A 16139-nucleotide genomic window follows, 5' to 3' on the forward strand; every position below is an offset into this window, starting at 1 on the left:
CCTGGTTCCTTTTTCTGGTTTTACCAACTCAGTAATGTAAGTTTATTATCTAACGAAATACTAAGATATTTGTATGAAGTAACACATTCTAAAACAGAATTGTGTAGTGTGGTAATTTTAAAAGTATCCACAATAATGTTTCCGGACATCGAAAACACCATATACTTGTGAAGATCTATAAGGAAATTTTGTAAAGCTTGCAAGTCAGACTAAATACATTTTAGATTCACACCCATTCGAAAAAACTGCTTGAATCCTATCATTAAGATAGTTTTGAAACCATAAACAAGTATTCATTTTCATGCCCAATGAAGTTTTTCCAGCAAGACAGTGATCATTAGTGTCAAATGCCTTGGACAGGTCAATAAATAAAGCAACACAACTTAGCTTTGCATCCAAGGCCTTATAAAATATCATCCAGAACCAACAAGATCGCAGTAATAGTACTGTGCACTGGTCTAAAACCAGACAGAAATGTGTTCAATATGTAATTTTCAGTAAAAAAAAGAACACAGCTATATGTTAACTAGTGACTCCAATATCTTAGCAAGACAAGACAATTTAGAAATATGTCAATAATTATCAAGGACACTAGCATCTCCATTATTATGCAGAGGCAGCACTTGCAGTTTTCCAAATCATTGGAATGATCCCAGTTGAGAAACTGGATACAAAAATTGTTATTGGCCCTGAGATAAATGGTGCTGTATTGACCAGCAAGATTTCCTAGCAATTAGTTATAGAAGCATTGAACACTTCATTTTCTGAGAATGGTCTGAGGGAAGAATCTTGATTATCTTCAAAAGTTTTCTGCCGAAATATCCAAATATCATATGAGGCAGTAGTAGAATGTTTTTCAAAAAGGTTGCCTGCTCTATGTGGCTTTTCTAATACTCTTAGTACATATATTCCATAGTTGTCTAAAGGCTAGCCAGTCAGAGCTTAAATCAGTTTTCCTAGCCTTGGCCCAAGCCACATCTCTATTATAATTAGCGTGAGATACATTAGCATTAAATCAGGGATTTTAAATGGCCATGTATGACAGCAATATAATTAAAAGCACTAGTAAAATGTCTCTGCATTAGTAAAAGCACAAATGTAATCTATGTTAATATGTTCAAGATCTTTTAAAAAAGCTTGTTCAATGATAATGTGTGGTAGGGCCCTCTTAATTCTATTATCTCTGATACATGCTATGGGACAATGGTCACTAACATCTAATTAAAAAAACACCACCAGCACAATGTTTGTCAGGTACATTTGACAAAAAATTATCAATTAAAGTAGACTTTGAAGGCACCTTTAAGTTAGGCCTGTTAGGCTTTGTGATTAGCTGTGTAAAATTTAGCTCAGTACAGAACTCTTTAATGCAATCTGAATCTTGTGTTTCCCAATCCAAATTAAAATCCCCAAGACACCCATCATTTAAATATCAACGGGTGATACATCGGATCAGGATGATTTGGAACATGCCCATGACTTTCCTCTTTTATAGCTTTTATAGAGCCCTTGGCAAGGAACTTAATCAAACCCATACTTTTGTGTGGTTTAGGGTTGGGAGGGGGTGACTGTTTGCGTTTTAAAACCATACAGTCCGAAATAACTTGACCGACTTTATGACAAAAGAAACAGGCATGTTCTTCCCTTGAACGCGTATTTCCTGCGTAACGGCCAGGATTGTGGACAGGTGAGGACCCCATGGTTTTATTCACACTATGGGGTGTGGGAAACATGGTTTTATGAGTTAACACAAATTTGCCTCCAAGAACTGCTGCTTCAGACAGGGTGAGTACTCTCTGCTCATTTATATACACAACCAACCGCTCTGGGAGGCTGTTCTTGAATTCTTCCAGTCAAATGAATTCCCGAAGACTTACAAAATCAGTAATTTTACTGGCTGTGCACCATCTATTAAAAAGAGATTCCTTCTCTCTAGCAAACTCAACGAAGGCTCGATTAGCAGACTTAGAGTGTTTCCTAAATTTATGTCTGTATGCTTCAGGGAGAAGCTCATAACCATGAAGCACGGTAGCCTTCATAATATCATAATTCAGAACATCAGCTAGAGAGAGTAGCAACTACCTCCTGAACTTTCCTGACAGTCTACACTGCAGTAGAAATGGCCACACGTCTTGGGGCCAATTCAGTGCCACCGTAATGTGCCCAAATGCACTGAAATAGGAGTCCACCTCCAATTCATGGACTAATGTAAAATGTGTAGGAATGGGAAGCTGGTGAGTTTGGCAAACTAGTGGGTACAGAGTGCATCATTAATCCTTCTGCATCTAACCATGTTTCGGATAAAACGAGAACATCAGGATTAGCTTGCTCCACTAGAACTTCAACAAAATCAAGTTGGGCTAAATGCTTCTGATACTAAACAGGAACAGGAATATAAAATACATTTCTATATTTCAGTTGTCCATGGCGCAAGCATCAAAGGTTCTACACGAGTTGAGGGAAAAGGTCATATTTGACAAAAGAATGCTTGCACCATACATGTTTGGGTAATCCTTTACGTAGAAAGTGACTGGAAAGTTGTCCACAAATTCCATTTGCCCAGCAGAAGCCCTTCAGCCAGATACGTAGTTGGTGAATACGACTAAAAGTTATATCAGTAAAACAGGGCAATAGAAGTGGACCAGAGATGAATTCAGTTTTTTTAAATCCTCCTTTAGTTTCTCCTGATGTCGTTCAACCCAAAGTGTACAATGATGGTTTCAGCCTTGGAGTGCTTGCTAACAAGTTGTGGCAGCATGGCGTCCAGGTCCAAGGCCCGTGCCCCTGGATAGCAGTAAGTCTGCCATTTACACCATGCCATTGATTCGCCCACAACAAGAACCGTGGGATTTTCTGGTAGTTGAGCCACACGTCCACATCGTGCCAACAACCTCTGGGCAGAAAATGGTGGACTTGTAGACACACCCATCAGCCCTACCGGACGAAGAAAGCACCATTTTGCAGGTAAATCTACCTGCAGCAATGACGGTAACCGGCTGGTAACGTCGGGCGCTTCAATATCCTACAGGCATCGAAACCTGTTCCCCAAATTAAACTCCAACGTGCTTTTTGATGGAAAGTGCCTTCCGGGACCCTTTGTTCCTTGTATGACAATCCACAGCTCAGGAGGCAGCATAGACAGAGTGGAACAGTCCTGGATCCTGAGTTTTGCTCCTAACCTAGGGGAGACAGAAGTCCGATACTAGTTCTTCAGGAGTTGGATCTGGTGGACAGGTGGTTTCGTTTTTCATGCTGGACATTGCAACCATCGAATCAATGAGTTATTCATCCTCCTTTGTCTGGTGCAGCACAGACACCCTGCCCTCCAGCTCAGCCACTCTCTGTCTCAAGCGTTGGCAGGAGGCACATCCCTCTGCAGGAGTAGCCATGGTGTCCTAGCATGGATGTCAACAACAAGCCGGTAGGACAATAAATGAATGTAAAAGCAGTTTAACAATGAATAAAACAATAAAATGTAATAAAACATTTAAGAATGCCCTGTGGTAAAAAGATAAAACGACATAAAAACCTGACAGTAACAATTAATGACAATATAAGGGTAAGCCAGCTTCAAAAACTCCAACAGTCTGAGCAGCCTTGAGATTGTCAGGAAAGGTGTTCCAAACCTTTGTTGCGTTGGCATTTTGCAGAGCCGTGTCCTGGGTGAAATAGCAGTTTGGGGGATGACGAGCATGCAGATGAGCATGCAGATGATGACAGTTTGTGCAGAAATTCTTTGGTTATGCAAACCGATTGTTGCAGCAGCTGCCCAGGTGGCAGGTCCTCCAGCTGTTGCCGCTTTTCTTCTGATCTCAATTCGCATACGCTAGTTTGCATCTCAGGGGGCTTTCCACCAGCGGCCCGACTGCTTTACGCTGGCGGCTAGCCACAGAAGAGAGGGCGTGCGCTGTGATCTGCTGTATCTGCTTGTGTTGCCATTTTCTTCCAGCAGAGATGCTATTGTACCCCTTCTATTCTTGTATTGATTATTTGTATAAACTTTATTTTTATATTGTTAAATCTTAATGTACAGAATGTTGGTCTACATTGGTAGTTTATAAATGAAATAGACCTAGCCTTTTGCATTATTGCTTGTTTAAAGGACCCTTGTATATACATGTACAGTAAACACATAGAAACAACCGTCTCTCGACCATTGCTTACCATCATTTTTTCCCATAAATAATGGCCATTTTCCAATGCATGGTACCGGCTCAACTATTCGCCTATACTATAGGACCTATAGCCTCAACTTTAATCGCTTCATGGGGGACAGTTGTTTACTGTGTTTAAACATTGCTGTGTCCGTAGATGGCGCTGTAGCCAATGTGAATTGCATGTAAGGCAAGACAATTGCCATTTTGCAAGCTATGAATCCCACTTTCTTGTAATGTCAAAACAGGATAATTTTAGTGACTTGGTTCTTTAGGTCTCGTTCAGGAAAAGGAACAACACTTTTCAAAGGGTGTAAGGTATAAGCTATATGCTATACAACATGTGGATTATGAAATTGTTTTACTACAATTTGATGAACTCCCGAAACAAACGAAGATCAAGATTTTTTTGGACATCGGACTGAAAATTATTGAATGCCGAGTCACCTACATAGCTATGGTGAGTTCTGTTTTAGGTTATTATAAATAACTAAGTGTTGTTAGGTTACTGAGTAAGAACTTAATGACTGTTTTGTATTAAACAATGACTGTTTGCAATATTCTATTAACATTTGAATTATTTAGTCAAATTCACTGGTAGCTGAACGCAAGTTCTAAACCATTGGCGGGAAAACAAGTTATAGAAACTGAGTTTGAAAAAAACAGCGTTGGCCTGAGATGAAATAAATACAGTAACCCTTGTGTTTCTTCATGTGTCCACAAGGTTGGTTGCTTACTATTTTTTTTATCCTCAAGTTTGGATATTTTGTGCATCTTGGCATATCAACAGCTGAACAGGTATGGTAACATCGTTAGCTAACTTGTCTAAATCGTGTTTCTTAGTGTATCAACAAGTTAGAATGTTATAATATATGTGCTGTCTTTGTGTATCCACATTGTTCTTATCTAGCCTGTGTGTGTCTTATGCTATCTGTATAGTTCCACGCCTGTGGCTCAACGGGGGACTATGCTACTGGCCACCACACAGCATCACCAGCAGGAAGTCCTTCAACCACGACAAGTTTGCTAGAACTTGTTCCCCACCTGAAGAAACCTAGGAGGCTGTCCCTTCTAAGCTCATCAAGCATGCAGTTGAATTTGAAAACGTAATAATTTGAAACTTGGAAGGAAAATGTGTTTTGCAGGATAAAATGCTTACAAAACCTTAACTTTTCCAAACACGTGAAAGACTGGACGTGTGTTTCGCCTGAGGAGCGAAAATTATTCCAGCGTGGGCCCCTACCACCCCAAGGATGCACATCTATACCAAGACACCCTGTGGATTGCAGCCCTGGAGGTATGTGAATTACATGTTGATCTTGTAATTGCTTCTATGTTTACTTGGTTTTACCATATTTACCTGTTCAACAACTTTTATGTTTATTTTTAGGATGGAGCAAGCACAGTACTCCACGGCACCATGAGGAGGACTGCTACATAGGTATGTGTGGGTTCATTCACTTAACCCAAATTCTTAACTTGTTATTAAAGCATGTTGCTTCCAATTTTATTTGTCAATTTCAATTTATTTTTAAGGGCAAGAAGGCAGAGGTTTGGGGAAGTTTTAGCTCTGCACATGAAGGTAAGAATGAACATTTTGGCGGACACTGATTTGAGTTCTGATTGTAAAATAACTCGATATTTAGGACTGAATAATTAACTGTCTTTACTTTCAGAACATTTGGAGAAGATCAAACGGCTGACTGAAGAGAAGGTTGAGCTGAGGGCACAGCTGGCTCTACAATCAGTTAAAAACTAGACTGTAGTTGCGCTAGCATGTTGTCTTTATGAAACATTTCATTTGTCTTGAATGTAAATTCTCAAAATCATGTCAGACCATTTAAGTACAATATCTGATTACTGTATTACAGGAGCCATAAGGAATAATCCTTCCAACTGGGATGCCACTGACAAGGCTGTCCAGAACCAGGTCCCCAGGTACCTGAAAGGGGCAGCTGACCGTGCAGGTGGGAGAAGACGTTGTGGGAATATAAGGGACTTGCTGTTAATATGAATGACATCTCCAGCACAACCAATATTGCTGCTAATCTACAGTACTCTTTAAAACAAAAAATATTTAGCTGCTGCTATGTACAGTGTTATGTATATGATCGCATTATCCTCTTAATATATTTAAAGCTGTGTGTGAATGTTCTTAATTCTGACTGTAGTCATAGTGTGCTATGCCACCATTCATAAGCTTATTGCACTGATGTATCGATAATGTTCAATAACTATGGATTGCTGCTAGGTCACTTATATATATTACTGCCATTCTAGCCCTTGTTTATTTTGTATTGTATTATGTTTATTTTGTATTTTTTCACATTCAAATACTGTAATTTTACTATATCTGTTGCTGGACACGTTTTCTTGCTCTATATTTTTTATTTCAATTCATTTGCACAGAAACGCACGGCGGCCACAGTGGTAAAATCTAGCGGGCTACCTGTGAGCCACTGGCGTGTTGCTTGCCGGAGTAGGGCCTTGATAGCCGATGCACTTATGCCAATATCTCAAGATAAACAACCTTACTTTTAAAACCCAGATTAATCATTTACACTTCACCTTGGTTGGTCAAAATATCAATCCAAACCATTCGAATGCGAATTGGCCATTCAAAGTAACAAAAGGCGGTCGATCCATAGGGGTTATGGACCGACCTGTTTTTAGTACTATCAAATGGCCAATTCTGGTTGTTTTTCGTCCTAATAATTAATGTAAAATGTTATATCCATATTGATTACTATGTAATATTAAAAGTTTTAGTCCACTGTTTATAGAATTTGGTGGGCCACAAAGGTAAATAATGTCCCCACCATAGATCCAGTTCTACAAGCAGCTTCATTTTATTTCAATTTAAACCATACTAATTATGAAGGGCACTGTGATATTTGATAATAGCAGAAATTATTAGTTCAGAAATTTTGAAATTATGTTGTTTAATATGTTGTAAACCGTAATGCATGCAGAACATCTGAGCTACTGATGTGTTTTGTCAGGGTTTCCCTTTTCTACAAACCTTCTGGAAGAGTAGGAAACTGTAAAATAAATTAAAAAAGGCAGATTTTCGTGAATTTTAAATCTACCTCAGAAGCGTCTGATGAACGAACATCAACATAATCTCTGATGATGCTCCCTGTTATGTTGCTGAATCGCGAATACACTATAGTAGGTATATGATTATTCAAATTGGCTACCAAAAAAGCATAACACTTGTCAAATGTGATTAGATAGATGTAAATCATGTTAGTGTTGTGATTTTAAAGTAAAATGATTACTAGAAAAACACCGTAACCTTTGAGCAAATTGCCTGATGTGATATCTATTTTAGCAGCTTCAAAAACGCACATGCATTCCTAGTTTTAATTTGGACCACAGGAATCATATTTCATTTAACCAATGTATTTTAGCCTGTATGCAATCCCGACGATACAATATCTGAATATATAGGCTACCTAAATTCGGTTAACGAATAGGCTAAGCTTTCAGCATAAAGCTGCATTGTCGGTAAACAGGGGCAAGGTAGGCTATAGCGCATGGGCAGCCAGTTGGGAATTATTCCACATCGCATCACATGCCTTACATGGCGTCCTTACATTAACAAAACGATGGATTTGCTCATATTTATTGAATTAAGAATAAGTAATTTTAGATTTTTTGTAGGATAACCTTGGCAGACAAGTCGCATTGGAGGTTGATATTATATAGCCTATTCGGTGCAAGATTGGACAAATATGGTTTTCGATTTCTATGAATCCTGGCCAATTCCTGCAAAGATTTTAACCAGCGCAAATATGTATTTAAATCCCTTTTTCGGAATGTAGAACGTATGTATCAGAGAACAATCCGGGAAATAAATGGGAAGAGATGCATACTTTAAAACACGCTTGTCGAGATGGTGAGTAACGTTTATTTCCCCCTCTACATTAAGAGCAGTGGTAGGCTACCTGGTTATGTGGTAGCTAATTAAAAATGAAGTATCGTGAAGAATCTCCACATAATGTCGTATAGCCAATCGCTTTCTTGTCAAAGTTCTGGTTTAAATTATGTTATTACAGTTAAAAATATGATACACATTTGTCTTTGATTATTCACGTTATTTGCCATTTTCTACGGAAATGTTGTTTTTCATGATGCATAAGGACACTCGGTATGTGCACATCCTCAAAAATATGTGTATGGCCCACAGTGATGAAGCTGTGTTAGTGCGGTAAAGGCTTGTTTGTTAACACGAAGCGGACAACATTCGTATATAGCCTACGAACAGCCATACTTCAAACACCAACTATGATGATGACGAATGACACTTATTGCAAGTGGGTATAGGCTATCAAGTTTTAAATGACCTTCAGTTGCACTGGCTGGATATCCATTCTCAGTTTGGATAGACCACTGCTCGTTTCCTATCTTCTGCCAGTATAACCTTTAAACCAAATTAAATTAGTAGGATAATGATCCCAACATGCAAATGTACTGGTTTAATTACTCCTCAATAAACGCAAATACCAACAAGACGTTTGCATATACCAGCAAAACATTTGCCGACCTAGGATTTTTTTCTGCCTTTGTCAGTCAAAATATCTAATATTTGCACCATTTATGCAAACACCTGATACTGCAAAAGGCAACCTTCAGGCAATTTGATAGAAAACTGTGATTTGACTGATAATTATGTAATTGCTGATATAACCAGCATTGTTGATTTTCTAGCTGTTGATATGTAACCATAGTACCATTTCTTCACATGCCTTTCTTTGTAGCCTATCTGTATTTATTTGCTCACATGCAACATGCAATTTACAGGTGTGTGTTTAGTTTATGAGAGCCAGGAGCATCACGTTTCTACCCCACTCTCTGCCTTTAGATGGCAGTATTTTCATATTTATATGTGTATCTTTCAGAGACTTACAAATGACATGTCACATGTTATATGAAGATATGAATGCTGTAATTTCATACGTTGATTTTATTGATGGGTAGTGTATTAACACATGCTTAATGTAACTATTGGTATGCATCCACTATGAAACTAAGAATTTAAACACTATCATTTTCATCTTCAAATGTAATTTCACCCCTTTATAGTAAAACAATAAGGTGTGGTTTTATGGGTTTTCCAGTGGTTGTTTAATGGGTATTAATTGGAAGGCTTAAATTACATTTCTTTAGTGAGTAATATGTGTGGTTTAAAATAGATTTTAATCATACATTAAGACTTTTTACAACCCTCTTTCCAAAGAAATCAGGATGCTGTGTAAAATGTAAATAAAAACAGAATGCAATGATGTGCAAATCATTTACACCCTATATTCAATAGAAAATAGTACAAAGACAACATATCAGATGTTGAAACTAAGACATTTTATTGATTCTTGAAAAATATATGCCCACTTTGAATTTGATGCCAGCAACACGTTTCAAAAAAGTTGGGACAGAAAGCAACAATTGACTGGATATGTTTTGTAATGCTAAATAACTAAACCTGGTAGAATATCACAGAATTTATTTGGTCAGTTGACAACAGGTCAGTAAAATGATTGGGTATTAAAAGATAATTCCAGAGAGGGTGGGTCGGTCAGAAGTGAGGATGGGGAGGGGTTCACCACTTTGCGAAAGACTGTACGGGCAAATGGTGCAACAATTTAAGAATATCGTTCCTCAACGTAAACTTGCAAATCATTTATGGTACATCTATGGTACGGAATCTCTGTACGTAAGGGACAAGGCCGAAAACCAATATTGGATGGTCGTGATCTTCGGGCCCTCAGACGGCTTTGCATTAAAAACAGATTCTGTAGTGGAAATCACTACATGGACTCAGGAACACCTCCGAAAGCCAATGTCTGTGAACACAGCACGTCGCTGTGTCCACACATGCAAGTTAAAACTCTACCACGAAAATATATATTAACAAGATCCAGAACCGCTGCCGCCTTCTCTGGCCCCAAGCAAATTTAAGATGGACTGAGGTGAAGTGGGAAACTGTCTTGTGGTCTGACAAATCTAAAATAAAAATTCTTTTTGTGATTCATGGATCCTATGTCCTCTGAACTAAAGAGGAGAGGTCCCATTCAGCTTGTTTATCAGCACACAGTTCTAATGTCAGCATCCATGAGGATATGGGGGTATGGGTGACTTGCACATCTGTGAAGGCACAATTAATGCTGAACAATATACACCGATCAGCCATGACATTATGACAACTGACAAGTGAAGTGAATAACACTGATAATCTCATTATCATGGCACCAGTCAGTTTGTGGGATATAATAGGCAGCGAGTGAACATTCTGTCCCCAAAGTTGGTGTGTTAGAAGCAGGAACAATGGGCAAGTATAAGGATCTGAGCGACTTTGACAAGGGCAAGATTGTGATGGTTAGACGACTGGGTCAGAGCATCTCCCAGTCTGCAGTGGTCAGTTCCTATCAACAGTGGTCCAAGAAAGGAAATGTGATGAACCAAGGCTCATTAAGGCATGTGGGGAGTGAAGGCTGGCCTGTGTGGTCCGATCCAACAGACATGCTACTGTAGCTCAAATTGCTGAAAAAGTTAATGCTGGTACTGAAAGAAAGGTGTCAGAACACACAGTGCATCGCAATTTGTTGTGTTTGGGGCTGCAGACCAGTCAAGGTGCCCATGATGACCCCTGTCCACTGCCGAAAGTGCCAAAATGGGCATGTGAGCATCAGAACTGGACCACGGAGCAATGGAAGAAGGTGACCTGGTCTGATGACTCACATTTTCTTTTACATAACGTGGATGGCTGGGAGCATGTGCATCCCTTAGTTGGAGAACATATGGCACCAGGATGCACTATGGGAAGGAGGCAAGCCAGCGGAGGCACTGTGATTCTTTGGGCAAAGCTCTGCTGAGAAACCAATGCCATTCATGTGGATGTTACTTTAGATGTACACGTACCACCTACCTGAGCATTGTTGCAGACCATGTGCATCCTTTAATGGCAATGGTATTCCCTGATGGCCTTGGCCTATTTCAGCAGGATAATGTGCCCGGCCACAAAGCAGGAATGGTTTGAGGAACACTAGAATGAGTTCAAGGTGTTGAATTGGCCAAGCGATCCATGGAGGTCCTACCTTGCAACTTACAGGATCTGCTGCTAACATCTTGGTGCCAGATACCACAGCACCCCTTCAGAGGTTTAGAGTCCATCCCTCAACGGGTCAGTTCTGTTTTGGCAGCAAAAGGGGGACCTACACAATATTAGGCAGGTGGTCATAATGTTATGGCTGATCGGTATATACTGGATTTGGAGAAGCATATGTTGCCATCCAGATTACATCCTTTTCATGGAAGCCTTGCTTAATTCAGCAAGACAATGCCAAACCACATTCTCCACATATCACAACAGCTTGTCTCCATAGTAAGAGTCTGGGTGCTAAATTACCAAGCCTGCAGTCCAGACCTGTCCCCTATTGAAAACGTTGGCGCATTACAAAACGCAGAATACAAGATGGGAGACCTTTTTTTAGAGAAACATTTTTTAAACGTATTGCTGGCATCAAAATGGGCATGTATTTTTGTGCCAGGGCACAAAGGTCTTTAAGTGAAATAGGAGGATTTGGAGCTTACAAATGAACAAGTTAAAATGCTGATGTGAAACAACATGCATGACATAAAAACATACATTTTTAACTTTTTTGTATCATACATCAAAACGTCAGGTAACGTTGTCTAACATTACCTCAGTTCCCCAAAAGTAAACCAGGAAGTATCCTTTAACATCACAATCACCTGCACTGCGTATGACCTAAATAAACAAATGTAGTGACCTGTTTGTACACAGAGAATGTCATTTTTGTTTTTTCATCTTTCAACACAAACACTGCCGTGTCGAGTGATGTCAAACCTAAAGTAACTTCTCAGAGCTCTCAAAAAGCGTTCAGGTGCATTCTCCCACTTGAGGTCGGAACTTTCCCAGTTGCTCATGAACCCACCTTCCAATACAGAGAGGTTTGATCCGATTAAACACTATCAACTATCGACTGATAACTAGCTAGCTTGCTTATTGCATTGTTGTTGCATCCGTTCTTGGGGTTCTTCTCAGTTGTGAACTACAAACAAACTTATAGGGCACACAGTTTTTCGGGGCATCTGGGCAACGACAGCCCTGGCCGTCATGAAAATCTAACGCTGGTTGTAACCATGAGTTTACTTTACCAACACCCATTTACCTTTTCACGCGTGAGTTTCAAATATTCCTTACCGACCCCCCAGCGTGAGTTTTTTTGCACGTGACTTCGGTACTCTGCAGCATTTGAACTCACGCCAGCCTTTGACAGTCACCTTGCTAGGTAAGGAACACTACATGCATTGCATTGCAAGCTTCTCTCGTTGACTCGAATTCTAAGAGCTACAAAAGTTGGTTGATTTATTACTGTAGCTAGCTAGAAAACGTCAGCTAACCGCTAGCAAACGTCAGCTGCCCGCTAGCTAACAAATCGTGACCAGTTATTCAATGCAGTGAAAATGAATAAACTATATAAAATGCATACAACGGGGAACGTAACTTCTAGAAAGTTTTTGCAATGGTTTTGATCGGTAGTAGTCGCTAATATAATTCGTTTTTGTGCATTAGTGTTGGCTGTCTGTTGGTACGTAACTAACACTTCTTGTCCCGATTTGAATGCTTTCTACCTGGTTAATATCATAGTATGGTCTTGAAACAATTACAATCAGGAAATAAAGTTATAAACACTGTTTGAGCTAAATGTGAGTAAATAATAGCGCGGTTTTACCAGCCATTGTTACGTTACTTGTAGCAAGGTATGCTAATGGTGCGTTCTAAACATGACGTTCTAATCACACCGGTTTGATCGTACGCTCCAGGGACCACTCTAGATTGATCACACTGGTGTGATCTTACGCGCCAAAGGAAATCTCTAATAGTTTGGGTGCTGAATTTTCCATCTAAATGCCATTATAAAGACGTACGAAAACACTCATTTTGAAAAATAAATTGTTTTTGGTTAACCTTATTCTGTCTGAGCACTGTTATAAAGATATCACCACATACGAAAAACATGAACAGAAGAACAGAAAACACCAAAATTCTCAGTGTTCCTCATAAGGTGCACGTGTGCGTAGCTGTGTATACACGCAAAGCAACCAAGCTAGCGGTAAGCTGGTGGTAGTTAACTTGTTCTAATATACTACATTACACTAACATAATTAACATAGTGGACTAATAAGAGCACAGGGGTTTCCCTGGCTCAAAATCAGGTAAAGGTGGTACCCCAGCCCCTGCGCTCTACCGGACTCCCCTCTGTGATATAATTATTATGATATGTGGCTACAAACTTGAAAAATACAATTATTATAATGTTAAATCAGCCCTGTTTTCCAAGTCCATTTGGCCAGCTAATTCCACGCTTCAATGTCCTACCTAATAGCAACCAAAATATACAACTAATATATTTATTCTCAAACCTTTAGTTTCCCATAGCGGCCACAGACGGCTGTTACTTTAGCAATAATATACGTGTAAATATCACTAAATATACCTGATAAAAATGTGTTACTGTATTCCTGTTGATATTGTCATTAATAAGAGACCAGAAAAAGGGTGTTTGTCGTTTGACCTTTTTAGTTATAATTTTTTTACTCAAAATGCTAGCGGCAAAGCGGTCACAAGTTTTTACGTCAGAAAGACCATGAGGGTCCCATGCGCAGCTCTCGTGCGGGAGAATGCAGGTTGTCTGCCAGTATTTTCTGATAACATGGTGCATTCATCTTGCCATATATTTTCACAAGATTCCATGTGCATTTACAGCTCACACCCCCAAAACATCAGTGAGCCACCACCATGCTTCACAGTGGGGATGGTATTCTGTTCACTACAGGCCTTGTTGACACCTCTCCAAACATAGTGCTTATGGTTGTGACCATAAATCTCTTTTTTTGGTCTTGTCACTCCAAATTATAGTGTGCCAGAAGCTGTGAGTCGTGTCAAGGTGTTTTTGGGCGTATTGTAAACGAGATTTCTGTGGCGTTGGCACAGTAAACGCTTCTTTCTGGCAACTCGAACATGCTGCTCCTTTTTGTTCAAATATTTTCATATTGTGCTCCTTGAAACAACCATGCTGTCTTTTTCCAGAGCAGCCTGTATTTCACCTGAAGTTACCTGTGGGTTTTTCCTTGGTATCTCAAACAATTCTGCTGGCAGTTTTGGCTGAAATCTTTCTTGGTCTACCTGACCTTGGCTTGGTATCAAGAGATCCCGTATTTTCCACTTCTTAATAAGTGATTGAACAGTACTGACGGGCATTTGCAAGGCTTTGGATATCTTTTTATATCCTTTTCCATCTTTATAAAGTTCCATTACCTTGTTACGCAGGTCTTTTGACAGTTCTTTTCTGCTCCCCATGGCTCAGTATCTAGCCTGCTCAGTGCATCCACGTGAGAGCTAACAAACTCATTGATTATTGATACACAGACACTAATTGCAATTTAAAAAGCCATAGGTGTAGGAGATTCACCTTAATTGCCATTTTCACCTCAGTGTGTCACCTTGTGTGTCTGTAATAAGGCCAAACATTCAAGGTTATTTGAACAGGGCCATTTGGGTGAAATTTGTTGGTTGTATTTTTTTTAACTACAAACCCGATTCCAAAAAAGTTGGGACACTGTACAAATTGTGAGTAAAAAAGGAATGGAATAATTTACAATTCACAATAGAATATAGATAACATATCGAATGCTGAAAGTGAGACATTTTGTAATGTCATGCCAAAATATTGGCTCATTTTGGATTTCATGAGAGCTACACATTCCAAAAAAGTTGGGACAGGTAGCAATAAGAGGCCGGAAAAGTTAAATGTACAGATAAGGAACAGCTGGAGGACCTTATTATGTCAATTGGCAACATGATTGGGTATAAAAAGAGCCTCTCAGAGTGGCAGTGTCTCTCAGAAGTCAAGATGGGCAGAGGATCACCAATTCCCCCAATGCTGCGGTGAAAAATAGTGGAGCAATATCAGAAAGGAGTTTCTCAGAGAAAATTTGCAAAGAGTTTGAAGTTATCATCATCTACAGTGCATAATATCATCCAAAGATTCAGAGAATCTGGAACAATCTCTGTGCGTAAGGGTCATGGCCGGAAAACCATACTGGATGCCCGTGATCTTCGGGCCCTCAAACGGCACTGCATCACATACAGGAATTATACTGTAATGGAAATCACAACATGGGCTCAGGAATAATTCCAAAAAACATTGTTGGTGAACACAATCCACCGTGCCATTCGCCGTTGCCGGCTAAAACTCTATAGGTCAAAAAAGAAGCCGTATCTAAAAAGGATCCAGAAGCGCAGGCGTTTTCTCTGGGCCAAGGATAATTTAAAATGGTCTGTGGCAAAGTGGAAAAGTGTTCTGTGGTCAGACTAATCAAAATTTGAAGTTCATTTTGGAAAACTGGGACACCATGTCATCTGGACTAAAGAGGACAAGGACAACACAAGTTGTTATCAGCGCTCAGTTCAGATGCCTGCATATCTGATGGTATGGGGTTGCATGAGTGCATGTGGCATGGGCAGCCTACACATCTGGAAAGGCACCATCAATGCTGACAGTTATATCCAAGTTCTAGAACAACATGTGCTCCCATCCAGACGTTGTTTCTTTCAGGGAAGACCTTGCATTTTCCAACATGACAATGCCAAACCACATACTGCATCAATTACAATGTCATGGCTGCATAGAAGAAGGATCCGGGTACTGAAATGGCCAGCCTGCAGTCCAGATCTTTCACCCATAGAAAACACTTGGCGCATCATAAAGAGGAAGGTGCGACAAAGAAGACTTAAAAGACAGTTTAGCAACTAGAAGCCTGTATTAGACAAGAATGGGACAACATTCCTATTCATAAACTTGAGCAACTTGTCTCCTCAGTCCCCAGACGTTTGAGGGGATGCCACACAGTGGTAAACATGGCCTTGTCCCAACTTTTTTGAGACGTGTTGATGCC

The 16139-nt window shown here is 39.7% G+C and overlaps 1 protein-coding gene across 2 annotated transcripts in view; it reads left to right on the top strand.

Annotated features, from left to right (window-relative positions):
- The first annotated feature begins 7251 nt into the window (after nucleotides 1-7251).
- fut9a (fucosyltransferase 9a) overlaps nucleotides 7252-16139 on the top strand; it is a 58257-nt gene continuing 49369 nt past the window's right edge. Inside the window, exons 1-2 of one of the 2 annotated variants that reach the window (XM_013131832.4) lie at nucleotides 7252-7325; nucleotides 7982-8055. In XM_013131832.4, the coding sequence (XP_012987286.1) occupies nucleotides 8025-8055 (31 nt within the window). In that variant the 5' untranslated portion in view covers nucleotides 7252-7325; nucleotides 7982-8024. The remainder of the gene's footprint in view (nucleotides 7326-7981; nucleotides 8056-16139) is intronic. The other variant, XM_020044555.3, reaches the window with a different exon arrangement.

This window comes from Esox lucius, chromosome 15 (genome assembly GCF_011004845.1).
Source record: "Esox lucius isolate fEsoLuc1 chromosome 15, fEsoLuc1.pri, whole genome shotgun sequence".
NCBI classification, from domain to species: Eukaryota; Metazoa; Chordata; class Actinopteri; order Esociformes; family Esocidae; genus Esox; species Esox lucius.